Source organism: Nyctereutes procyonoides, unplaced genomic scaffold (genome assembly GCF_905146905.1).
Source record: "Nyctereutes procyonoides isolate TBG_1078 unplaced genomic scaffold, NYPRO_anot_genome, whole genome shotgun sequence".
NCBI classification, from domain to species: Eukaryota; Metazoa; Chordata; class Mammalia; order Carnivora; family Canidae; genus Nyctereutes; species Nyctereutes procyonoides.
Genome location: NW_026575128.1, coordinates 13,533,105 through 13,560,000, shown reverse-complemented (window position 1 = coordinate 13,560,000; position 26,896 = coordinate 13,533,105). Strand labels below are relative to the sequence as shown.

At 39.2% G+C, this 26,896-nt stretch overlaps 1 protein-coding gene and 1 pseudogene across 1 annotated transcript in view; one reads left to right on the top strand and one right to left on the bottom strand.

Annotated features, from left to right (window-relative positions):
- Nucleotides 1-19,360, top strand: part of LOC129520787 (cytochrome P450 4X1) — a 37,564-nt gene extending 18,204 nt beyond the window's left edge. Inside the window, exons 7-12 of the mRNA XM_055341991.1 lie at nucleotides 8,635-8,741; nucleotides 9,299-9,489; nucleotides 12,736-12,869; nucleotides 16,143-16,207; nucleotides 18,289-18,371; nucleotides 19,159-19,360. Coding sequence (XP_055197966.1) covers nucleotides 8,635-8,741; nucleotides 9,299-9,489; nucleotides 12,736-12,869; nucleotides 16,143-16,207; nucleotides 18,289-18,371; nucleotides 19,159-19,327 — 749 coding nt within the window. The 3' untranslated portion in view covers nucleotides 19,328-19,360. The remainder of the gene's footprint in view (nucleotides 1-8,634; nucleotides 8,742-9,298; nucleotides 9,490-12,735; nucleotides 12,870-16,142; nucleotides 16,208-18,288; nucleotides 18,372-19,158) is intronic.
- LOC129520448 (cytochrome c oxidase subunit NDUFA4-like) lies at nucleotides 7,190-7,406 on the bottom strand (annotated as a pseudogene).
- Nucleotides 19,361-26,896: the final 7,536 nt, after the last annotated feature.

Genomic DNA, 26,896 nt, shown 5'->3' with positions numbered 1-26,896 from the left:
TGTCCCCTGGGATCAAAATTATCTGCAGCTGGGGTACCTGGGTGGCTCAGTCAGTGAAGCACCCAACTCTTGATTTCAGCTCGGGTCATGACCTCATGGTCCTGAGATCGAGTCCTGAGCCCCACATTGGGCTCTGCACTGGGTGTGGAACCTGCTTAAGATTCTCTCTCTCCCTCTGCCCACTGCTCACCCCACCCCTGCTAGTGCTCTCTCTCTCTCTCAAAAAGCAAAAAATAAAATTAAAACCTTTAAAAAAGTATCTCCAGCTGAGAACTACTGCAACTATACCCCAATTGTAGAGATTCATTCATGTTTTTCTTCCAGTGCTTGTGTGGTCTTGTTCTTTTTGCATTTAGATCTGCTTTGGCCCATACGTTATTTAAAAATGTGTGGTTTATTCTCCAACTATTTTGGAGTTTTCCAACTATCTTTCTGTTATTGATTTCTATTCCATTGTGGTCTGAGAGCATACTTTGTATGATTTATGTTTGTTTAAAATTTAGGGTGTGTTTTATGGCCCAAATGCTGTCAATCTTGATGAATGTTCTCTGTGAGCTTGAAAAGGAAGTGTATTCTGCTGCATTGGATGATGTACTCTATAGATGTCAAATAGATCCAGTTGATTGATGACATTGTTCAGTTCATCTATGTCCTTGCTGGTTCTCTGCCTGTTCGATCTGTCCATTACTTACAGGGGAGTTTTGTGGTCTCCAACTATAAGAACAGATTCATTTATTCCTTCTTGAGTCCTATTATTTTTTGCCTTATGTATTTCGACCCTCTGTTCCTAGGTGCATTTACCCTAAAAACTGTTATTTTCTTGGAGAATTGGCCCCTTTATCTTTATGGAATGCCCTTTTTTAATCTCTAATAATTTTTAACCTAATAATTTTCCTTGTTTTGAAATCTGTTCTATCTGAACTTAATATAGCTATCCCAGCTTTCTTTTGGTTAGTTAGTATATCTTTCTCTATTCCCTTACTTTTAATCTACACGTATCTTTATATACCTAAAGTGGGTTTCTTGTAGACAACATATAGTTGGTTTTTTAATTCACTCTGACAGTCCATCTTTTAATTGAATTAAACCATTGATGCTTAATATGAATATTTGGATTGATAGCTACCATAATTGTTACTTCTTACTATTCATTGTTTTGTTTTTTCTTTTTGTCTTACACTCTTTTTATGCTTTCTCTGGTTTTAATTAAACATTTAATAAGATTCCACTTTTCTCCTCTCTTAACATATAAATTATGCTCCTTTTTACCTTGTTTAGTGGCTGTCCTTGAGTTTATGTGTATTTTTAAAGGTTTTATTTATTTATTCATTAAACACAGAGAGAGGCAGAGACATAGGCAGAGGGAGAAGTAGGCTCTCTGCCAGGAGCCTGATGCGGAACTGGGATCACTCCTTGAGCCAGAGGCAGATGCTCAACCACTGAGCCACCCAGGCATCCTTATAATGTGTATTTGCAACTAACTCAAGCCCATTTTCAAATAATACTTGCAAGCAACTTACAACAGGGTATTCACAATTCCCAATTTTTCTCCTATCCCTTATAACATTGTTATTTATTTTACTTCTTCATAAGCTATAAACTGAATGTTGTTATTATTTTGAACAGATTGTTATCTGTAGGATCAATTAAAAATAGGAAAACAATTGAAAGATGAATGGATAAAGTAGATGTGATTTATGTATACAATGGAATATTACTCAGCCATTAGAAACGACAAATACCCATCATTTGCTTCGACGTGGATGGAACTGGAGGGTATAATGCTGAGTGAAATAAGTCAATCGGAGAAGGAAAAACACGATATGGTCTCATTCATTTAGGAAATATAAAAAATAGTGAAAGGGAATAAAGGGGAAAGGAGAAAAAATTAGTGGGAAATATCAGAAAGGGAGACAGAACATGAGAGACTCCTAACTCTGGGAAACGAACTAGGGGTGATGGAAGGGGAGGTGGGAGGGGGGTGGGGGTGACTGGGTGACGGGCACTGAGGTGGGCACTTGACTGGATGAGCACTGGATGTTATTCTATATGTTGGCAAATTGAACACCAATAAAAAAAATTTTTAAAGCTCCAAAAAAATAGGAAAACAAAAGGTTTTATTTTACCTTCATTTATTCCTTTCTTAATGTTCTTTCTTTATGTAGATCTGAGCTTCAGGCCTATATCATTTTCCCTCTTTCTAAAGAACGGATTTCACTATTTCTTGCAAAGCATGTCTAATGATGACAAATTTCCTCAATTTTTGTCCGAGAAAGTCTTTATTTCTCTTTCATTTTTAAGGGTAATTTGGAAGAATTCAAGGTTGGCTGATTTTTCTTTTTAACACTTTAAATATTTTACTTCACTCTCTTCTTTGCCTGGTTTCTGAAGAAAAGTCCAATGTAATTTTTGTCACTGCTGTTCTATGGGTTAAGTTTTTTTTTTTTTTCCTGTGGTTTCTTTCAAAATTTCCTTTATGTGGGCAGCCCAGGTGGCTCAGCGGTTTACCGCCGCCTTCAGCCCAGGGCGTGATCCTGGAGTCCGGGGATTGAGTCCCACATCAGGCTCCCTGCGTGGAGCCTGCTTCTCCCTCTGCCTGTGTCTCTGCCTCTCTCTCTCTCTCTCTCTCTCTCTCTCTCTCTCTCCTGTGTATTCTCATGAATAAATAAATAAAATATTTAAAAAAAAGATTTCCTTTTTGTCTTTGATCTTCTGTAGTTTGAATGAAACGTGCATCTTGATTTTTTCGTGTATTTTGGTGTTTTCCTGCTTGGTATCCTGAGTTTCCTATATCTGTGGTTTGGTGTCTATCATTAATTTTGGAAAGTTCTCAGTCATTTACTGTTTCAAAAACTTCTATTCCTTTCTCTCTTTCTTCTCTTTATTTTTCATTTTTCCGGTGGGGATCATTTATTCATGACCTTCTCTATTTCTTCTATGGACATTAGTCTAAGTTTTCTAGCTCCTCTGGAGTCAACTCTGGTACACTGAATTTTCCATTTCATATAAGTTAAAACTTATTTGGATAGAAGCAGTAGTCTCATGATTTTAAAAAATTTCTCTGGGGACACCTGGCTGGTTCAGTCAACAGAATATGCAACTCTTGATCTCAATGTTGTAAGTTTGAGCCCCGTGTTGAGTGTAGAGATTACTTAAAAATAAAATCTTTAAAAATACATAAAATAGAATAAAAAATTTTTAATTTCTCTGTATTAATAGTTATTTTCCCTTTGTCATTTCTTACTTCATATATTTGTGCATTCTTCCTCGTTTCCCAATTAAATTAGCCAGTATATGTCTATTATGGATTTTTTGAAAGACTCAAAAAATTTTATTTATTAATTTGATCTACTGTGTTTCTGTGTTTACCATGCTAATTTTTATTATTTTCTTTATTATTTTTTGTACTCTCTTTTGGTTTATTTTGTTATTCTTTTTCTAATTTTTAAGTTAGGATTTAATATATTTATAGTAGTTCTCCCTCATTCATGGTTTTGCTTTCCATGGTTTCAGTTATCATGGTTTGGAAGCAGATGATCCTCCTTTTGATGCATCATCGAAGTCAGTAGTAACCTAACTCTGTGTCACCATGCCTGTGTCATTCCCCTCACTTCATCTCATCATGTAGCTATTTTATCATCTCACATCATCACAAGAAGCACGGTGAAAGTATAGTACAATGAGCTATTTTGAGAAAGAAAGCAAGAGACCACAGTCACGTAAATTTTATTACAACATATTTTATAATTATTTTATTTCATTTTTAGTTGTGGTTAATCTCTTACTGTGCCTAATTTATAAATTAAACTTTATCATGAGTATGTATGTATAGAAAAAACATAGATTTATGTAGGGTTTGGTACTATCTGTGGCTTCAGACATCCATTGAAAGTCTTGGTACGTATTCCTGCAGATAAGAGAGGACTACTATATTTAATTCTTTCATTCTTATTACTATTTTTTAATTGCTTTGTTAATCTATTTGTTTGTGTGTGTGTGTTCATAAGTTTTTCGAGAAATGGAATTGCTGGATCATATGATAATTCTATTTTTTATTATTTGAGGACCTGCCATACTGTTTTCCATAGCAGCTGTACCATTTTGCATTCACACCAATGGTTCACAAGCGGTTCTGATTTCTCCACATTCTTACCAACACTGGTTTTCCAGGGCTTTTGATAATAGCAATCCTAATAAGTGTGAGGTAGTATCTTATTGTAGTTTTGATTTGCATTTTCCTAATGATCAGTGATGTTGAACATCTTTTATGTGCTAATTGGCCATTCATATATCTTCTTTGAAAAAATGTCCACTTAAGTCCTTTGCCCATTTTTGAATCAAGTTGTTTGTTTCTTGGTGTTGTGTTTTAGGAGTTTAGATAGTTTAGTTAGTTCTTCAGTTTTGTTTTTTCCCAAGATAGTTTTGGCTCTTTGCAGTCCCTTGAGATTCTGTAAGAATTTTAATATGGATTTTTACATTTCTTATTGCTCTATGCTCTTAAGGCTATGAATTTTCTCTTGTTTATCAATTAAATACATCCCATGTATTTTGATAAGTAATGTTTTATTATCATTTTTTCATAAATTCTTTTTTTAAAAGATTTTATTTATTTGACACAGAGAGAAAGAGCACAAACAGAGGGAGAGGGAGAAGCAGGCTTCTGGGCAAGTGGAGAGCCTGATGCAGGGCTAGATCCCAGGACCCTGGGATCATGACCTGAACTGCAGGCAGACATAACCAACTGAGCCACCCAGGCACCCCTATTTTTTCTGAAATTCTTTAATTTTGGTTTGCATTTCCCTTCCACTCAAAATATGTTTAATAGAAAATTTATAAATTTCTGAATGGAAAGCTTTATTTTTTTAATTTCTAACTTTATTGTATTCTAATTAGAAAGCATTGTTTGTAGTATTTCCATTTTATGGAACTCAGTAATGTTTTCTTTGGTCCAATATATGATCAATTTTTGTAAAAAAAAACAAACAACAACATTTACTCTTATGAAGAAGATAAATTCTCTGTCATTAGGTATGGCATCTGAAATTTTCCCCCCATATGCTCTGCCTTATTATTCTGTTTGGATCTTCTATATCTTATTTTTGTCCACTTGACCTGTCCTGCATTGGGAATGCTATGTTGAAGACTCTTATTATCAGTGCAATTCTGCCTATTTTTCCCTGCATTTCCTCTAGTTTCTGCTTTAAATAGGTATTGCTATTATTTGGTGTGTGTATGTGTTCCTAAGTATTACATCTTGTGATATCATGACCTTTTTAAAATAGGATTTTAAGTAATCTCTACACTCCATGTGGGGCTCAAACTTATAACTGAGATCAAGAGTCACATGCTCCACTCGGTGTCCATGGAAAGATGAATGGATAAAGAAGATGTGGTTTATGTATACAATGGAATATTACTCAGCCATTAGAAACGACAAATATCCACCATTTGCTTCAATGTGGATGGAACTGGAGGGTATTATGCTGAGTGAAGTAAGTCAGTCGGAGAAGGACAAACAGTGTATGTTCTCATTCATTTGGGGAATATGAATAATAGTGAAAGGGAATATAAGGGAAGGAAGAAGAAATGTGTGGGAAATATCAGAAAGGGAGACAGAACATAAAGACTCCTAACTCTGGGAAACGAACTAGGGGTGGTAGAAGGGGAGGAAGGCAGGGGGTGGGGGTGAATGGGTGACGGGCACTGAGGGGGGCACTTGATGGGATGAGCACTGGGTGTTTTTCTGTAAGTTGGTAAATTGAACACCAATAAAAATTAATTTATTAAAAAAAAAGAGTCACATGCTCCAGCAACTGAGCCAGCCAGGTGTCCTGTGATACCATGACTTTTAACATTAAAAACTGATCTCCTTTAATGAGTTTTTGTTCAAACTCTACTTTATTTGATATCAGGATTACAACCCCCAATTTTCTTATTATTTTCATTTGTCTGGTATATTTTTGTCCATCCTTTTATTTGTAGCTATTTTGTATTACTTTGTTTTATGTGTTTTTCTTACATGCAGCACATAGTTGGGTTTTGCTTTATGAGTCAATTTGAAAATGTTTTTATTTTAGTAAACAAGACATTCCCATTCTTATTTGTTGAAATGACTGATATGTTTGGACTCAACATTGTCATATGATTATGTTTTACTATGTGTATTATGTTATAGTTACTGTGTTTATTAGTTTCCTAAAGACTTCCATAACAGATAACCATTTATTGGTTCTGGGTAAACAGGAATTGGGGGGGGGGCTACATTATTCAATTCAGCACACTGTGTTTCTTTTCCTATGTGGTATGTTTTCTTTGCTTTTTAAAAATATACCTTTTGTGGGATCCCTGGGTGGCGCAGCGGTTTGGCGCCTGCCTTTGGCCCAGGGCGCGCAATCCTGGAGACCCAGCATCCAATCCCACGTCGGGCTCCCAGTGCATGGAGCCTGCTTCTCCCTCTGCCTGTGTCTCTGCCTCTCTCTCTGTGTGTGTGACTATCATAAATAAATAAAAATTTTAAAAAATATATATATACCTTTTGATATTTTAGAAGGTTTATATTTTTACTCTGGCTACCATAGTGTTTAGTCCTTCATAAATCCTTAATTCCCCTTTCCCTATTTAAACTTTTGCTATCTGGCTTGTCATATTTACTGTGGTAGATATAGATAACATTTACCATCTTAATCTTTCTGAAGTATAAAGTTTAGTGCTATTAAGTAAATTTACATTATTGTGCAACCACCACCAACATCCATCTCCAGAACTCATTTTACCTTGCAAAATTGAAACTCCATACATATTAAATGATAATTCCTCTTTATATTCCTTTCTCTGCCCCTGGAAACCACCATTCTACTTTCTGTCTCTACAAATTTGACTAGGTATTCTAGATATATATGAGGAGCCATAGGAGCCATATAGTATTTGTCCTTTGGTGACTGGTTATTTGATAGTTTGTCAGTTTTTAATAATAATTTAATAATATCCTTTGGTTTTCATTTATTACTTATACATCTATTAGTGATCTTTTTTTTCAAGTTTCAGATATTTATTAATCAGTGCAAACCCTAACACAATACACCAACATGATTTCATGCATTTAGAGGGGAAATATTTCCTGGATAAGTAGAAAATCATGAGGATGGCTTCTGGAAGGCCTTCTTTCTGAGCAACTTTATAGTGAAACATTTCATTTGAAGTCTGGATCTCCTTTCTTCAGTTTGCTGTAATGTACATTCACTGAGCAGAACTTGTATTAATCATAAAGACCCAGTTTGTTCCAGGATTCTGGGTTATTCTTCCTATCCCAAATGACATCCACACTGCGCCAGTACCTCTCACTCCAATAAAGATGAAGAGGAGGATCAAGCTCGGGTGCTTTTTGGCCCGAGGATCTGGTGTAACATGGTTGCAGGAAAGGCCTCAGGTCCAGAAGGAGAAAAGATAAAATGTGCAAGGCTCCCAACAATTAGTGATTATTCTACTTTCTCCTTTCTCTCTCCCTTCTCCTCCTATTTTTAGTTGAATTATTTTCACTTTTAGTGTTTATGTGATATACTTCTTCCCATGTGCCAATCCTTGTTTTAGTCTGAGATCTAGAATTACATCTATGAAATGCCCACCTCAGTTCTTTAATGAAGTTTTCCTACTTATTTCTTGGTTGGATGAAGCTCATCCACTCTAGATTCCTCAGGATGGGCTCATGAGCATAATATTTTCTGAGTTCATTCAAGTTTATACCTATTTTTTATAGACTTGATAGTTGCTTGACTGACAATTTTCCTGGATATAAAATACTTTTTTCCTAGTTTGTGTCCTTGAATTTCTTTAAAATGCTCTGATCTTTTGCCCAGTGCAGGGCTTGATCTCACAATCTTGAGATAAAGACCTGAGCCAAAATCAAGAGTCAGATGCTTAACTGACTGAGCCACCTAGGCACCCTGAAAATGCTCTAATCTTGCTTTGATTTCTTTATTGTTCTTGAAAAATATGATGCTACCTTAATTTTCTTACCCTTAAAAGTTATTTGCTCTTTTGTCTGGAGTCTATGAGGATTTTCTTTTCTGTCTTTAATGTCAAATAGTTTTATTAGCATATGTATTGGTATTGATTATTCTGTTCCAACTTTCCTAGGCATAGGATGGGCCTTTTAATATGTACATTTAAATTTTGTCTCACTTTCAGAAAGTTTTCTTGAATTATAGTTTTAGATACTCTGTTTCATATTTTTGTGGGGTTTTCTTTTAAGACCCTTCAGTTACACAGATGTTGGTGTTTCTTTGCTTGTCTTCCATTTCATTTGATAAATTTTCCATTAAAAAGAGACTGAGAAAGAAAAGAATGATTGGGACTTGCACCTGCATTTGAAACCATTTTTATTATATTGCCTACCTAGTTATACAAAGTCTATTTCAGGTATATTGTGTTTCTTTGGAGCTCTGATCAAAGTTTGTCATTTGAGGGAGAACAAACATCCGCAAAAATTAATTCTACTTAAATACAAGTACCCATTCTGAGATCAGGAAATTAGCTAAGATTTGAAGCTATTTATGAGCCATGGCTTGCTCTGTAATTATTTTACTTTGATTAACTTTGCTGTCACTTTGGTAATGGGGAATTGCTATTCTGTCCCAGAAAAGGTAATCCAGGATAGAAAGAAATTACTCAAAGATGAGAAGAAGCATGGCAACACTCAGAAACGGAAGGACCAGGATTATCTGGATATTATCCTTTCTGCCCAGGTAAATCTTTTAAATGTCTGAGGCAGCTCGTGTATCAATTAATTGTGTGGGTAGATGGATGAGTGAGGAGGAGGGGAGACAAGAGCAAAATTGATCAACTAAATTTAACAATACTTTTGAGGTGATGGGTTGGCTCTATACAGTTCGAGGTAAAGATAGAGTTCTGTAATTCTGTCACTACAGGGAATCAGATAATACTAAATTTTTTGCTAATTGGACAGGACTTGGTGATTACTGTAAAGATACATGGTAGTTTAGGGAAACACGGGAAAATGGGTCACAAGGTAAGTTGGTAAAATGATGAGGAGGAGGTGCTGGAAAATCTGCATGAATCTGGCAGGATGATTGGAGGAACTCTTTGCAAGGCCTACATTTCTTATGTAATATTGGTTCTCCTTTGTCAAAGTGTGGCTCCTACTATATATTTGTTGAACAGAATTAAAATGGAAACTCTCACATGAATCTCTAATTTTTTCCCCTAAAGCCATCATCTTGATTAGGGCTGCAGACATCTGTAAACTAACATTGCATAAACATATCTCCACTATACCTTCCAGGCTGAAAATGGCAACAGCTTCTCAGATACTGACCTACGGTCTGAGGTGAACACATTCATGTTGGCAGGGCATGACACCATGGCAGGGAGCATTTCCTGGCTCCTCTACCACCTGGCTCTGAACCCTGAGCATCAGGAGAGATGCCGGCAGGAGATCAGGGGCATCTTGAGGGACAGGTCTTCTATCACATGGTAAGATCTGCATTCTTAAACATTTCATCCTTCCTCCTCTTCATGGGTTTTGCTTTATTTTCTCCTCTGGTACCTTAGTCACCATTGTGCTTCAAGATATGTGCCTATAGAAACAGAAAAGTAGACTACTATTCTTTTTCTAGAGAGATCAAAATTATCATTATATCTTTGCAAAAGAAGTTCATCCATCCACAATTATCTGTTTCTTTGTTTTTCTAATCAGTGGTGTGTAATGTCCCATTTCTTTCTTTCACCTGGCTCAGTGCACTGGAAATAGGGACTTGATCCCTAGACTTGCATTGAGAGCTTAAATGGTAGAGCTCAAGTGTGTCTCCTCTCTGAGATCCCAGCAAGCATCCGTATCATTTAAGCCCCACTGTAGTCATTCCCTCCCATCTCCTTTTCACTCCTCAGAACTAGCTTAGACTTTGAACACAGTACTAAATCATATACACTGTAGTTGAATCTAGTGATTATGGACTGAGTACATACATTCTCAGTACTGAGACACTTAAGAAATGTGCAAGATTTGGTGTGGGTCCTGTCCTCAATGAGCTCACACCCAAGGAGAGGAGACAGGCTTCTGTATGGATAATTGCTATATAATCTGCTAAGGGTAGCAAGAGAGAGATGTGCTGGCGACTACAGAGACTTAGAAGACAGTCACTGGTACTCAAGAGGGGACTCAAGAGGACTTCCTGGGAGATCTGACACCCAAGCTGCCTCTTATAGGATGGATTAGCTAGATAGAAATGTCAACAGCATTTGCAAGACTCTGAGCTTATCTGACTGTTCGGTGATGCCCAGGTTATGGATTTACCCCTAAGACATGCTGTCTGAAAGAAAAACAAACAAGCACGTCTTGATTTAAACCACATTCTGAGCACTGAGTGTTATTCTGTATGTTGGTAAATTGAACACCAATAAAAAATTAATTTATTTAAAAAAAACCCACATTCTTCACCCTAGCTAGATATTTCACTTATTATTGCTTTGCTAGTCAAAAGGGCAGAAAGATGGAAATGCTAAGGGTCATCCACCCCTAGCACTAGGGGGGAAACACTGCATTTCAAATGCAAAGGTCAGCTCAGTAAGAACTTTTGTAAGGGGAAATTTGGATTTATATAGCTATGGTAGAGATCTTACTTTTTATAAGGAAACAGTAGTTATTTCCTACCATAAAATAAAGGTTTATGGGCAGCCCCAGTGGCTTAGCGGTTTAGCGCGGCCTTTGGCCTGGGGCATGATCCTGGAGATCTGGGATCGAGTCCCACGTCAGGCTCCCTGCATGGAGCCTGCTTCTCCCTCTGTCTGTGTCTCTGCCTCTCTCTTTTTGTGTGTCAATCATGAATAAATAAATAAAATCTTTAGAAAAAATAAAAAATAAATTAATTAAAGGTTTAAGCTGTATAGCACAAAATAATGTCGATTAGTCATTTTTTATTCATTCTTGAACATTAATTGGATATCTTAACGTGTTTAGGGTAGATATATATACAACCCCAATATTGGTCTTGCTTATTCTTTTCTGGCCTATGTGAAATGTGAAAACAATAAAGAAATCTTGGCCAGGTAAGAAAACAAAGTCCTAAGGATCTGTTAACTACCATTCATTTTAATGAAAGAAATGAAAATATAAAGAAAAACATGTTTTTATTCCATACTATGGCCCTATACTTACATTTAATGAAATTTGTACATGGCATGCTGAAAACTTATAATTCTTTTAGACAGATAATAAAACCACACTGCAAAGAGCAATTTCTGAAAAAGCTGGCAAGTTGTTCAACATCCCTTTGGCTCCTCGTCAGCCATTTCTGCATTGGGTTAAAATTTCTCTCTTCTTGCACCAGGGCTAAGATGGACAATATTGTGTTTCTAAAATATGCAAAATGCCAGGCTAAGCAGAATTACCCTTTTTATTCTGGGTTTGAGGAGGAAAGAGCTCAAAATGAAAATCTGCACTGCCAAATGGCCAGAGCCTGCATTCAAAATAAGTAATCAGAAAAGCAAATAGAAATACAATAAGGCAAATAGACTGAATATATGCAGTCATCTTATGACTGGCTAAGATGAAAATGAAAAAGTTTATTCTTCTTCCTCTGATACTTCACACTTGTGTGGGGCAAGTTCTTTTCATCTCTGGGGTGAAATTCTGAGTGAATCTCATAGAGTTCCTATCCATTTAAGTCACAAGAGCAGTCTCATTTCAGTAATTAAGCTGTCTGGTCCAGTGGAATAACAAAAAATACAAATTCGTATCCATCTGGAGCATATCCCTCCATCCCAGCTCAGCATTTCTTTGGGTCTGAAAGCCAGTGGTGGGTGAGGGGGTCTTGATTGGCTTCTTTTTACTGACAAGTTCCTCACCAACCCTGTAGCTGCTGTTTCTGAACCTTTTAGAAGTGGTCCCAGGAGGAACAAGGAGAAAGGGGTTGGTACTATGGAGATCTTGCCTTCTGAGCTTGGTGGCTATTCAGTGCTTCCTTTCACTCTCAGTAGGCTTATCTGAGTTTCAAGGAGAATCTTGGAGATTCCCTCACTGGAGCTTTGCCATGGTAATTCATGAGACAAGGGAATTCTTGTCCTCAGAGTTCCTTTCAAGACGGTTCCGGTTCCGAAGCTCTCCCTCTTGCACTGGAGCACTCCTTACCTATTTGTCTCTATTGCTCTCCCCCAACTCCCTGTTTGTTCTGAGTCACAGACTTTCCTCTCAGTCCTCTGTTCCTCAAACTCCAAGGCGCACATGTCAGATCATCTAAGTGACCAAGAAGTGACCCAAGAAGCCCCTCTTTGCCTAACACGCTTGAGGGGGCCCTCCTGCATTCCGCAGCATTGTGCCATTCCAACATTATCTTTAAAGGATTTTTTTCCTCTCTCAAAACTCTGAAGCCCTCTCTCTTCAGTCCTTAGTCATACTTTGTACTTTCTTGATTTATATGGTGACTAAGAGTTGCGAAACTGGTTTCCGAAACCTCCCTAGTAAATCTTTTACCAGTAGATTAGCATCTCACTTTATAATGAGGATATCTGACACTTGTTTGGTTCCTCTTCCTCTGGAACATCAGCTGATCCTCAGGCAGAAAGAGCCTCATTTTAGCATTCTGTTACATAAATCAATTGCAAAATAACTTTAACCTAGAGATAATATTTACCAAGAATAAATAATGAAGAGGAAAAAACATTAATATTTACCAACTGGATATGGAGTCTGAGTTCCTGCCCCTCCTTTCCTTGTCCTCACAGGGACCAGCTGGGTGAGATGTCATATACCACCATGTGCATCAAGGAGTCACTCCGACTGGCGCCTCCAATCCCATCCATTTCCAGAGAGCTCAGCAAGCCCATTACCTTCCCAGATGGACGCTCCTTGCCTGCAGGTCTTTGCATTCTTTTCCTAAGCAGGTCCTAGAGACCAGGGGATCCTGGCAACCACAGTGACAAAGACTGGCTTTTTTTCTCTTTTGACTCTTAGAGGAGTCAGAAAACCTCTGGCTTAGGGTTGGGTGCCTAATAAGAACTCAGTGGGTAATTCCTTCATCAGATGTGGTTTCCAGACTTTCCCAAAGGCACACAGCCATTTGCAGCGAAGCTGTGCCCAGAACCCAGGTGGCCAGAATCCCAACCCAGGGTTTCTTCACTTAGCAGGACATTGCTTCTAAGATAATCCTTGTTTAGCTTAGTTTGAGACCTGGGTGAGACTTCATGATGATGTAGGAAAAGACATTAGGGTTCGAAGCCAACGGCCAAGAAAGAATTCTTAAGCCTTTGGTGCAAAAAGGTAATTTTATTAAAGCACATGGACAGGACCCATGATGGGCAGAAAGAGCTATAATGGGGTTGTGAGGGGTGGTGATTATATATCTTCAAGTTGGGAGAGGGCTAGGGATAGTGTAAGTCTCTAAGGAATTTTGGAAAAAATGTTTCCAGGACCTTGAGGGGACTAGCTATTATTAGGAAAAGGTCATTTATTACTATCTAATAAAACCTCAGTCATGATTCCCTTCAGATGTATATCAATGGGCCATATGCTTGGTGGATGATCGCCAACACATGTCTTGGGGGTTTAGTTATAAAGGAAATTTCTAAAGGAATTTTTGTATGTTGAAGTAGACTCACAGGATCCTGAAGGTTGGGCTGTGATTGCCTTTTGCCCTTAGCAAAGTGTCAACATTAAGACAGCTGAGTCCCCTAGACTCAGAGTCCCCTAGACTCATTCCTAGAGGAATGTCACTCTGCCTGTTTCAAGGACTTGTCAAAGGGCTGTAGGTAGCAAGGAAATTCAATAATTTTTCTTCTGCCTTTGTTTCCCACATTAATGGGAGATGAACATCATTATCTTTATCTAGAAGACCCAAGGTAGGGTCTTTGGCTTCATCATCGTAATACTATCATTCTTATAACTGTGCAGCACGTAATAGTTTACATAGAGCCTTCAAGAGCATTAGCTCATTTTCCCACCCTCAGAACATAATCTTAACAGACACTTATATAGTGCTTCTCAGTTTACAAAGCACTTTCAGTACACTTGGTGTAGCCAAAAACCCCACTAGAGATCCCAATGTGCAGATTGGCAGAACTAGAACTTGCACAGAGGCCCCACACTGGAACCCAGGTTTCCAGTGCACAGAACAGAGCACAGGTTTCTGAGCAGGGCAAGGAGGAAGCATAGGGTGTCATGGGAGACACCCTTCACCTCTCTGCTTGGGTAACCTGTTAACTCTTGTCCTTGGAAACAAGCTGGCAGGATTGCTTGTAGCAATTACCAATGGCCTGTCACTGGGACTTTGTTGACAGATCCAGAATTTTCATGGTAATCAAATAATCCTCAAAATCTCTCTCCTCTTTTTTTTAATCCCCAAACCACGTGGATATTTGCCAAAATTTCCTTCCCTCCGTTTATGAATAGAACCAACAGAAAGGCCCCTAGATGCCGCCGAGTAAGCATTAAAGTTAAAGTCTCCCCTCCCACTGCCGTCATGTCTAAATCAGAGTCTTCCAAAGAGCCTGAGCAGCTGCAGAAGCTCTTCATCAGAGGCTTGAGCTTCAAAACAACCAATGAGAGTCTGAGGAGCCATCCTGAGCAATGGGGAGTCCTTACGGACTGTGTGGTAATGAGAGACCCAAACACCAAGTGCTCCAGAGGCTTTGGGTTCGTCACATATGCCACCATGGAGGAGGTGGATGTAGCCACAAATGCAAGGCCACACAAGGTGGATGGAAGAGTTGTGGAACCAAAGAGGGCTGTCTCACAAGAAGATTCTCAAAGACCTGGTGCCCACTTAACTATGAAAAAGATTTTTGTTGGTGGCATTAAAGAAGACACTGAAGAACATCATCTAAGAGATTATTTTGAACAGAATGGGAAAATTAAAGTGATTGAGATCATGACTGACTGAGGCCATGGCAAAAAGAGAGGTTTTGCTTTTGTGACATTTGATGACCATGACTCTCTAGGCAAGATTGTCATTCAAAAATACCATACTGTGACTGACCACAACTGTGAAGGAAAGCCCTATTGAAGCAAGAGACAGCTAGTGCTTCATCCAGCCAAAGAGGACGAAGTGGTTTGGAAACTTTGTTGGTGGTCATGGAGGTGATTTTGATGGGAATGACAACTTTGGTCATGGAGGGAACTTCAGTGGTCGAGGTGGCTTTGGTGGCAGTTGAGGTGGTGGTGGATACGGTGGCAGTGGGGATGGCTAGAATGGATTTGGTAATGATGGAAGTTACTTTGGAGGTGGAGGAAGCTATAATGATTTTGGCAATTACAACAATCAATCCTCAAATTTTAGACCCATGAAAGGAAGAAATTTTGGAGGCAGAAGCTCTGGCCCCTACAGTGGTGGAGGCCAATACTTTGTCAAACCATGAAACCAAGGTGGCTATGGCAGTTCCAGCAGCAGCAGCAGCTATGGCAGTGGCAGAAGGTTTTAATCACTGCCAGGAAACAAAACTTAGCAGGAGAGGAGAGCCAGAGAAGTGACAGGAAAAGTACAAGTTACAGCTGATTTGTGAACTCAGCCAAGCACCGTGGTGGCAGGGCCTAGCTGCTACAGAGAAGACATGTTTTAGACCATACTTATGTGAATGGGCAAATTACTCGAGGACTGTATTTGTAACTAATTGTATAACAGGTTATTTTAGTTTCTGTTCTGTGGAAAGTGTAAAGCATTCCAACAAAGTGTTTTAATGTAGTTTTTTTTTTTTTGCACCCATGCTCTTGATTGCTAAATGTAACAGTCTGATCATGACGCTGAATAAATGTGTCTTAAAAAAAATAACAAACAGAAATTTATCATTGGACCTGCATGATGGAATTATGGTTCTGTTCCCCTGGACCCAAATGGTCTCTGGTGGGTACTGTACAGTCCATTAACAGATATCATTTTGACATGAAACCAACAGCTCCTTAAGGTAGAATCAGATATTAAATAAGTCATTGCTTTGAAAACCAAGGTGTCAGAAAAAAAGAAAGAAAACCAAGGTCTCACCCAAGCCTCAACTTTCCATGAGTCCTTAACTGCTGACATCAGCTACAGCACACAGAGCTCTGCCAGGAACAACCTTATTCCCTTCAAAAAGAGCAGTATAACAGTAGCCCACAACTTGATCTATCTGCTGCAATCTTTTTTCTTTCTTTTCTTTCTCAGGAATAACCGTGGTTCTCAGTATTTGGGGCCTTCACCATAACTCTGCCATCTGGGAAAACCCAAAGGTATGACTGTTTACTTATAAATCCTTCAAAGAACTAATGCAGTACAACTCACTTTTTGTTAGCACGATGTGGAAGTGGCAAATGGCACAAAGCAAATAAACAGAAAGACCAAAAATGTTAAAGTTTTCCCCCTAAAAGAAAACTGTCCTGTTCCCCTATTCCTACTGTGTGTTTGCTTTGAATGAATGGATTGACAAAATACCACACAGTCTGCTCTAAGTTGCAGTCTATGCTGCAGTCATTTACTCAGTGAGCTCCACCCAGCACTCACCTAGCCATCTGCAGGACTGCAGGCTATCCATTTTGCCATGCAGACAACTCACTCTTCTGCTGGATGTAACAATCAGAATTCTGGCAGAAAACTGATGACACCCTCAAGTTGGGCACTTAGAGGAGAATTTCATAAAGGAACTATTTACAAAGGCGTTGGTAGAGTTTAGAAAAGCAACACAGAGTGCACAAATGCTGAAGTGCTTCCCACCTCTGGGCCAGAGGGGAGAGAGACTTTCGAAGCCCAGAGAGTGACTGTCGTGCTGGGAAGAGTCCTGGGCAGGAGTCAGGCCCTTCAGTAGAGCAGCCAGCCGGAGGCAGCTTGGTAGAGTGGGGTGTAGGGAATAAATAATCCAAAAGCTCTCTCTGTCCACCCTCTAGATTGCCAATCAATGTCTTTTATCAGCCAAACCCAAGAGCAAACAATGTGGGTCAGCTTCTTGGAGCCCCGAGCAGGGCAGGAAAAGGAGGAGAGAGGATCTGGAGAGGCAAAAAGAAGACACACAGCTAACCATAGTGCTTGATTCAACCGTCCTGAACTCTGAACACTCACAACACCTACAGACACTTGTTTTCACATAAGTGGCTAGGGTTGAAGACCTCTTACGTGTAATGGGAGGTGGACTACAGGTCTCATTAACAATTGATCACATAATCATTTTGGCTAGACTTCTAAGTCTAAGTGAGAGTATTCTTTTTTTTTATGTTCAAGTTAATTTTATTGAGTTGACACACAATGTTACATTAGTTTCAAGTGCACAACTTAGTGATTTGACAAGTTGATTCAGGATGCTCCCTACAAGTAGCCACCATCTGTCCTGTTACATCACTAGAACAATATTACTGATTATTCCCAATGCTGTGCCGTTTACTCCTGTGACTTATTCATTCCATAACTGGAAGCCTGTATCCCCTTCTCCCCTTCACCTACTTTGTCCAAACCCCCCACAACCATCAGTTTTTTCTCTGTATATAAAGGTTTAATTCTGCTTTTTGGTTGTTTATGTACTTGGTTGGTTTTGTTTTGTTTTGTTTAGATTTCACTTATGAGTGGAATCATAGTAATTGTCTTTCTCAATCTTAACTTATTTCACTTAGCATAATACCCTCTAGGTCCATCCATGTTGTCTCAAATGGCACCATCTCATCCTTTTTATGGCTGTGTAATATTCCATTTAATCCACCACATTTTCCTTATCCATTCATTTATTGAAGGACACTTAGGTTGCTTCCTTAATCTTAGCTATTATAAGTAATGCTGCAATAAACATAGGGATGCATATGTCTTTTCTAATTAGTGTTTTCATTTTCTTTGGGTAAATTAAATGGATGCATTCTTACCTCCAAAGTGAAAATAATAACACTGGCCCTACTATTTCTGCTTTCTCCATACTTAGTCTGGGTAGCAGACTAGTCCACTGGAAGGCCAGACAAGGTCTGCAGGTCTAGAGTCGCACTGCCAAGTGTGGTAGCTATTTGTCACATGTGGTTACTGAGCACTTGAAATGTGGCTACTCAGAAATAAGTTATGTTAGAAATGTAAAATACACACTGGATTTTGAAGACACAGTACAAAAAAGTGGACTATTTGCTTAATGATCAGTTAAATTGAGACATGTTAGAATGATAATATTTTCTGCAAAATAAATTATATTATCAAAATTACTTTCACCTTTTAAGAATGTGGCTACCAGAACATTGGAATTACATACATAGCTCATCGTATGTTTCTCAATCAGTGCTAAATAGTAGCTTAAGAAGTGTGCTCATGGTGTGTTGGGGATGGTGGTGGCGTTGCCCTGTCATTTCAGGTCTTTGACCCCTTGAGGTTTTCTCAGGAGAATTCTGATCAGAGACACACCCACTCCTTCTTACCATTCTCGGCTGGACCAAGGTAAGGACAATTTGAAGTTGCTGAAAATGCACAGAAATGTTTACTTGGAAACAGCACTCTCCCTTTGGTACCTCAGCTCCATGGAACCCCATCTTCTCACCAGATTATGAGGTAGATCTTGGTACCTCTTTGAGCCCCCAAAAAGACCAGTTAGTTCCACAAAGGACAAAGCCCTTCTCTGTCACATCCTATTCAGCTATGCCTCGGACAGTTATCCCGTGATGCAAACTTGCTCATAAGCCATGCAGCCCACCTCCAATGCAGGAGAAATAATTCCTTTTTTTTTTCTTAAGTTCAGATTTATTGAGGTATCTTTGACACATGCAATTGTAAGATATTTAAAACATACATCATGGTGATTTGCTATCTGCATACATTGTGAAAGGGTTCTTCTCCCTCCGGTTAATTACCACATCCTCCATCTCACCAATTTATCTCTGCATGTGTGTGTCTGAGGACATTTACGCTCCATCTTATTAGCAAATTTCAGTTGCACAATACAGTGTTAGCCACTATAGTCTCCATGTTTTACACTGCATCCTCACAGGAGAAACAATTCTATATGCAACTCCAAGTGCCACCATGTTTCGAGAGGCCATCATCACATTACAGCCTTTCAGTTCACTTTCTAGCAGGGAACAATAGAAGTTCAAAAGTTTCCATGGCATTTAGTGTGACAATGCTGCTTTACTGTGAATGGCAGATTCATTATCCTAGCATCTTATGAAAGAGTAAGAAAGAACTACCATTTCTTCAAGTATCTCTTTCTTTCCCTTGGTGTCTGCAGGAACTGTATCGGGCAGCATTTTGCCATGGTCAAGCTAAAGGTGGCCATTGCCTTGATTCTGCTCCACTTCAAGGTGTCTCCAGACCCCACCAGACCTCTTGTATTCTTGCACCAGATTGTCCTCAAACCCAAGAACGGGGTCCACTTGCACCTGAAGAAACTCCCCTAATGTTTCTAGCCCAGGGTACAATGATTGTATACATATCCAAACTATATATACATATATATATGTGTGTGTATCTACTTTTAAAGTTAAATACAGCTACTGGAGCAAGAAAATGAAGAGGAGTCAAAATATGATGGGAGGGTTAGGGGTAGGTGGGATGTAACTGCACATTATCTGTGCAACTCTGTGTAACTGCACATTATCCAGAAATGTTTCTAGGTGATACGCTGTGTCACCTAGATCAATTTCTGTATGATTTGGGGAGATTTTCCAATCATTCCTGTTTGATTCTGGCTGCTATTAATGCTATATACAAAGAATTTTGCTCAGTGACTTCCATATATTTTCTGTTGCTTTTTAAAATAGTTTTTGGAATTATACAAGTAATAGGTGTGTGTATACTCACAGTAAAAGATTTACAACATTCAAAAGCATGTAGAGTCAAAAGTAAAAATCCCGCTTTACACACTCTATACCTCTCTGCCATGACCAATCTTACTTATTTTCCTAAAAACAGAAGAGTTTGGTGTGCATTCTTTCAGAATTTTTCCTATACATTTCAAATATACATATGTATGTATGTGTGTATTCTTATAGGTGGGATAATATCCATATTATTCTTGCTTTTTTCACTTAATAAAAAATGCATCTTATTCCTAATCATGGATTCATAATATTCTATAGTGTGGATGTATTATAATTTATTGAGCTATTTTCTTATTATTGGATATTTAATTTATTTGTAGTTTTAAAAACATGCTTATTTGCCATTTGTGTTTATCTTTATTTTGTTGTCTGTGACTCATACATCATTTATGCTTATTTTCCTACGTAGTTCTATTTGAGGTCTTTAATATTGTGGGTAATAGTCCTTGATTGTAACTTTATAATTTTTCCCATTTGTTTTACTTTTATAAAACTGTATGCTAAATGTTAGCATACAGAATTTCTAAATTTTCATGAAAGAAGATAAATAAACTTTGTGGTTTCTGGGAGTTAAGTCTTGGATAAGAAAATCTTCATTTGGAATATTATCTAGTCTACATAGTTTCCTGGTGCCAACAGCTTGTGAAGCCTGAGTGGGAATTTTTTAATAATTACCAAATAATAAATAATAGTTTTTATTATTTCCAGATTCATTACTGATTTGATTTTCGTGTGTCCACTACGTGCCAGATATTGTTGTGATAAGCATTCAGTGAATGAAGAGACATGACCCTTGCCCTCATGGAGCTTGTATCCTAAAGCATCCTTAAGATGGATAACAGACAAATAATTGCAGATTTCACTAAGTGTCATGAAAGCACTAGTTTCTTCAGTACTAGACAGTAAGAAGGGGAATTTGCTTTAGATTGGGTTGTCTAGAAAATCCTCTCTAAGAAAGGAACAGGTAAGTTGAGACCTCAAAGTCTAGAAGCTACTCCTATTCTTTCTCAGATGCCCCGTAGTGGCAAAATTTTGGCAAGTCACTGGACAATTTAAAATAGCCTTGAAACACTGGGAGTTACAGAACGAATAAACCATGAGAATAAAAGGCACAGCATAGCAAATATAGGCAATGATATTGTAATAGCATTGTATGGTGACAGGTAGTTGTTACACTTGGGGTGAGCATAGTACAATATAATCACTATGTTGTACACCTGAAACTAATGCAACATTGTGTGTCAGCTATACTCAAATAAAAAAAATTTATTTTAATAGCTCTGAAACAAACAGTAGAAGTTTATCATCCTTGCCAAATACAAGCATATTAATCTTGACTCTCTAGATGGATAAGAAATGAAAATAAAGTCCTGGTCACATCTATAACAGTTTACCATAACAAAAATATCCCCAAATAGAGGAGCTTAAACAAGAAAAAAAAATGTGTTTTTCTCTCGTATGAAAGGCTTGAGGAGGTAGGTGGTCCAGAACTAGTAGGGTAGTTTGCACTACATGGTCATCAGGTACCCAGGCTATTTATATCTTGTCCTCCATCTTCAATACTCAGCTTTCAATGAATGATCTAAGGTAGTTGCTAGCTCCTACCTTAAGGCAAGAGGGAGGAGATGAAAGGGGATGGGAGGGCAGGAATATTTCCTTTTTTAGGATATTAGCTGCAAGTTGTACTCATCACTCTGCTCACAGCTCTGTGGAAAATCCAGTCCCACCTATAGCTGAACAGGAAACTGGGAAATGTGGTCTGTAGTTGGCAACCATGTGCTCAGCTAAATCGTCCATTTGTGTAGAAGTAGAAGAGGGATGCTGAAAGGACACCGAGTCACCTCTGCCAGCAACAGCCTATCATTTAAGCATGGACCAGAACAGGTCCTTTATTTTTTTTATAAATTTATTTTTTATTGGTGTTCAATTTGCCAACATATAGAATAACAACGAATAACAACCAGGGGATCCCTGGGTGGCTCAGCGGTTTAGCGCCTGCCTTTGGCCTGGGGTGCGATCCTGGAGTCCTGGGATCGAATCCCGCGTGGGGCTCCCTGCGTGGAGCCTGTTTCTCCCTCCTCCTGTGTCTCTGCCTCTCTCTCTCTCTCTCTCTCTCTCTCTCTCTCTGTCTATCATAAATAAATAAATCTTTAAAAAAAAAGAATAACACCCAATGCTCATCCGGTCAAGTGCCCCCCTCAGTGCCCGCCACCCAGTCACCCCCACCCCCCCTCCCACCTCCCCTTCCACCACCCCTAGTTCGTTTCCCAGAGTTAGGAGTCTTTCATGTTTTGTCTCCCTTTCTAATATTTCCACTCATTTTTTCTCCTTTCCCCTTTATTCCCTTTCACTATTTTTTATATTCCCCAAATGAATGAGACCATATAATGTTTGTCAGAACAGGTCCTTTAAAATAGAAATGATATCAGGGATCGTGCCAACCATGAAGGTGTCACAGCATTTAGAGTACAGTAATCAAGAGTCAGCAGCATTCAACAGGCCATACAGGTAAATTTATAAATATTCTCAAGCCGGGAATGGATAGGGTGAGCAAGTATCTTGAAGGAGCCACATAGCCCCGATGAAATACTGTGACTGTCTTTTCTTGTCCCCTCAACTGGAAGATGACACAGAAGAAAAAAAAAAGTGCTTGCTTTCTTCAACACCAATCTTGAGATCTACAAAGGAAAATACACTCAACAGAGCTGTAAGTAATATCAAGTATTATGTTTTTATTCTTTACCTTTTGGGAGTCATTGGCCTTTTTTACAAATCTAAAGAAAATTGTGGATCTTCTCCAGAAATGCATATGTACCCCAAGCACCAGCAGGGTTTGTCTGTGATTTCATGACTTTGGTGGACTCCATGAGCCTATGCCTGGACCCAGCTGATAGCCCTTCCTCTGCCTTCATATCCTTAGGAACCTTAGCAGGTAGCTGTATCTAGTAATGGAGGTACCCATTAGTTCAGGAGACATGTCATTGCATCCCCCGGCAGCTATCACTGACAACAGTGTTTCAGGATACTGAACCAAAGCCTTCTTTCTTATAACATTCACTCATTGATACAGCTCAAGATTTCTTTATCAATTTATAGTTTTCACAGTCCTTTTATCACCATTACGTAATTAGATCTATACCACACCCTTTGTGACATATGCATGGAATGTTATCAAACCCAGTTCCAATGAGGAAAAGGAGGTTCAGCAAGATCAAGTGGCACATCCAAGGTCTCTCAGTCAGTGAGTAGCAGACCTAGAACTCTGGAGCTTTGGCAATTCATTAAGTAGTTAGAAATAGTTCTCATGACTTCCCAGGTCTTCAGTGTTTCAGCTCTATAGTTTTAGCAAATCAGATGTGCCTTTGCACTAACATCCACCACCATGGAGTCGAGCTGCAGAGAACTGATGGTGTTCATGGCAGTCATCCTGGAATTAACCTTCTTCTGTCCCTACTCCAGTCGGGTACCCATTTAGGCTCTGGCATCTCGATTCTCTCATTTATAATTCCACTTCTGGTTTCTGGACTCAATATATGCATTTTGGGTTATCTCTCCAACTCCTGATTGTCATTTTTTCCTCAAAGAGGAGGCCTGAACTACACTCACCCTCAGGTCTCAGCCAATGATGCAGTTGCTGGCTAGTCTTTCAAGCAGCTCATCTGATCCCCCTTGCATGGCGATCCAGATCCAGACCCTAGCTCTGCCTACTTTTCCTCAACACATCACTATCCTCATATCCAAACTCAAACCAGTTTGACAACATCCCTCTTAAAGCACGATGCCTGGAAATGAACAAAATAACCCAAAATGTTATAAGCCTTCTTCTTCTGGCATCCAAGACCACTTCAGGTAGGGATTCCTGTGGTATTTGGGGAAGCCAGAATGCATGTTTAGTCAACACTCCAGAAACCAGAGTCTCCTTGAGAACAACTGTAAACACAGAAGAAAAGGGTCCAGAGCTCTCTTTCTCTGATCTCTGGAGGACTTGTGATAACATAGGCCTCAGCTCTGCAAATTCGTTTAGAAAACAACGTATCTCCCCTGAATGGGACAGTACGGTTTCCTTGACAATCTTTGAAATATCTAATAAGGACACTGACCTTTTCCTGACTCCTCCCCCACAACAACCCATTGTTATATGGGATGCTCTGAGGTGCACCTTCTAGCTCAGAATGGTTGTGCTGAACCACCCAGGCTCGCTCTCTTTTTCTCACCTGGGATAAGTGACATTCATTTGTGGACTATGGAGCTATACCTGCCTGACTGGAGATTGGCCCCACCTGTACCCACAGGTTGACCGGGTTGTTCCATATATCCTACTACATGGTAGGCGTTCCAGATATATCTGTTTAATGAGTGAATGAATTCATGGACAGATGAGTGAGCAAATGAACTATGATCACAAGCTCACCTCTAGCCACAGCTGTTATACCAACTACCTAGACAACAGTTATTTATGTTCGGAGAAAATAAATGTTGCAGCTCTGGGTCAATCATGACGTCGGTCTCAGCCATGGTTTGGTGACATGTTTGTGTGGCTTTGCACAGCTCCTGCCCACTACAGGGGATGTAATTCCATCTGCACTTCTTCACTCATAGATAGATACTTTTGGAACACCTGTGCAGCAGGTGTAAGGAATAAACAAAGACTGACCTCTTGAAGCTTATATTCAAGAGGAGACCTCAAACAGTTAACAAGTGAATAGGGACGCCTGGGTGGCTGAGGGGTTGAGCATCTGCCTTTGGCTCAGGTCATAATCTTGGGGTCTGGGGATTGAGTCCCGCATCAGTCAGGCTCCCTGTGAGGAGCCTGCTTCTCGCTCTGCCTGTGTCTCTGCCTCTTTCTCTGTGTTTCTCATGAATAAATAAATAAAATCTTTTTTTAAAAAAAGTAAATGAATAAAGGAATACATTAGTTAGGTTCAAGCTAGCTATAGTAACCAACAAACCCCCAAAGGAAAGAACAAAAATATTGCCCCTCCCTGTGCCAGTCTATCCCTTTGGTTTATTTTCTTCTCCAATATAGACTGCATCTACTCCCTCTGTGAGGATGACAATAAAAGTCCTATTTTGCAGGGCATTTAAAATCTCTGAGTAATGCTCATTTCTCTTCATCGGGCCTTGATGGGACTTCTTGCATTCTAGGGTTCTATGAACTGAAAGACAAGTTATTTAGAACTCATTAAGTTCTAAAGACTTAATGATGGAGGAGAGACAGGAAAACTGCAGTTAAAAATTTTCAACCCTATCCCAATAAGACTATATTTCTCAGATTTTCTTGCTGTTAGGTGTGGCTGTGTGACTTAGTTTGTTTAGGCCAATGGGATATGAGCAAAATTGATGTGTGCAACTCTTGGATCACGTCAAGAGTTTTAAAACCAAGCTGCTTGCTCTAGATCTCCTCTCCCTTTTCCGAGGGCTGGAAGGATTTTGGTTGATTTTGATAACTGACCATTTGGGCCACTTGTTTTTTCTCCTCCTGTACTTTAAATTCTACACTTCTGTTTCTTTTTAATAATAAATTTATTTTTTATTGGGGATCAATTTGCCAACATACAGAATAACACCCAGGGCTCATCCCGTCAAGTGCCCCCCTCAGTGCCCGCCACCCAGTCACCTCCACCCCCTGCCCTCTCCCCTTCCACCACCCCTAGTTCGTTTCCCAGAGTTAGGAGTCTTTATGTTCTGTGTCCCTTTCTAATATTTCCCACACATTTCTTCTCCCTTCCCTTCTATTCCCTTTCACTATTATTTATATTCCCAAATGAATGAGATGATATAATGTTTGTCCTTCTCCGATTGACTTACTTCACTCAGCATAATACCCTCCAGTTCCATCCACGTCGAAGCAAACGGTGAGTATTTGTCGTTTCTAATGGCTGAGGAATATTCCATTGTATACATAAACCACATCTTCTTTATCCATTCATCTTTCGATGGACACTGAGGCTCCTTCCACAGTTTGGCTATTGTGGACATTGCTGCTAGAAACATCGGGGTGCAGGTGTCCCGACATTTCACTGCATCTGTATCTTTGGGGTAAATCCCCAGCAGTGCAATTGCTGGGTTGTAGGGCAGGTCTATTTTTAACTCTTTGAGGAACCTCCACACAGTTTTCCAGAGTGGCTGCACCAGTTCACATTCCCACCAACAGTGCAAGAGGCTTCCCTTTTCTCTGCATCCTCTCCAACATTTTTGGTTTCCTGCCTTGTTAATTTTCCCCATTCTCACTGGTGTGAGGTGGTATCTCATTGTGGTTTTGATTTGTATTTCCCTGATGGCAAGTGATGCTGAGCATTTTCTCATGTGCTTGTTGGCCATGTCTATGAACTATTGGGACTTCATCAAGATAAGAAGCTTTTGCACAGCAAAGGATACAGTCAACAAAACTCAAAGACAACCTACAGAATGGGAGAAGATATTTGCAAATGACGTATCAGATAAAGGGCTAGTTTCCAAGATCTATAAAGAACTTATTAAACTCAACAGCAAAGAAACAAGCAATCCAATCATGAAATGGGCAAAAGACATGAACAGAAATCTCACAGAGGAAGACATAGACATGGTCTACTCTTCTGTTTTAAATTCACCAAAAAAGAGTGAGCCTGAGGAACCCTAAGCCCATGCAAAGCAGAATACCAGGCCCATACATGCTCTCTCTACCCAAAACTTTGCTGCATGGTCCTAACTATGCGTTGTCAGTTACAGGTCTTGTAAGTTAAACTTTTATTTTTTTCAAAGTTTCCTGATGGCTGTTGCTGAAGGGTGTCATCATAAGAACAATCATAAGAACCACAAGGACTGGTCCAGCCACATAGGTTACTGATAGGCTGAGACCAGTGCAAAACACTGTCATACTTCTGGGGCACCTGGCTGACTCAATCAGTAGAACATGTGACTCTTCATCTCAGGATTGTGAGTTCAAGCCCCACACTGAGTGGGGCTACTTAAAAAAAAAAAGTTAAAAATAAATACCACTATACTTGTAAGTTCCCCTACCAAAACAAAACAAATTTTTATAACTTTATTAAAAATGATTCTAACAACCACCCAGTTACTAAAGCTAGAGAGCCATCTACTTCCCTCCTACCCTCATCAGACTCAGTCACAAAGTCAAATTTCTAATTTTCTCTTGAATTCAACCCC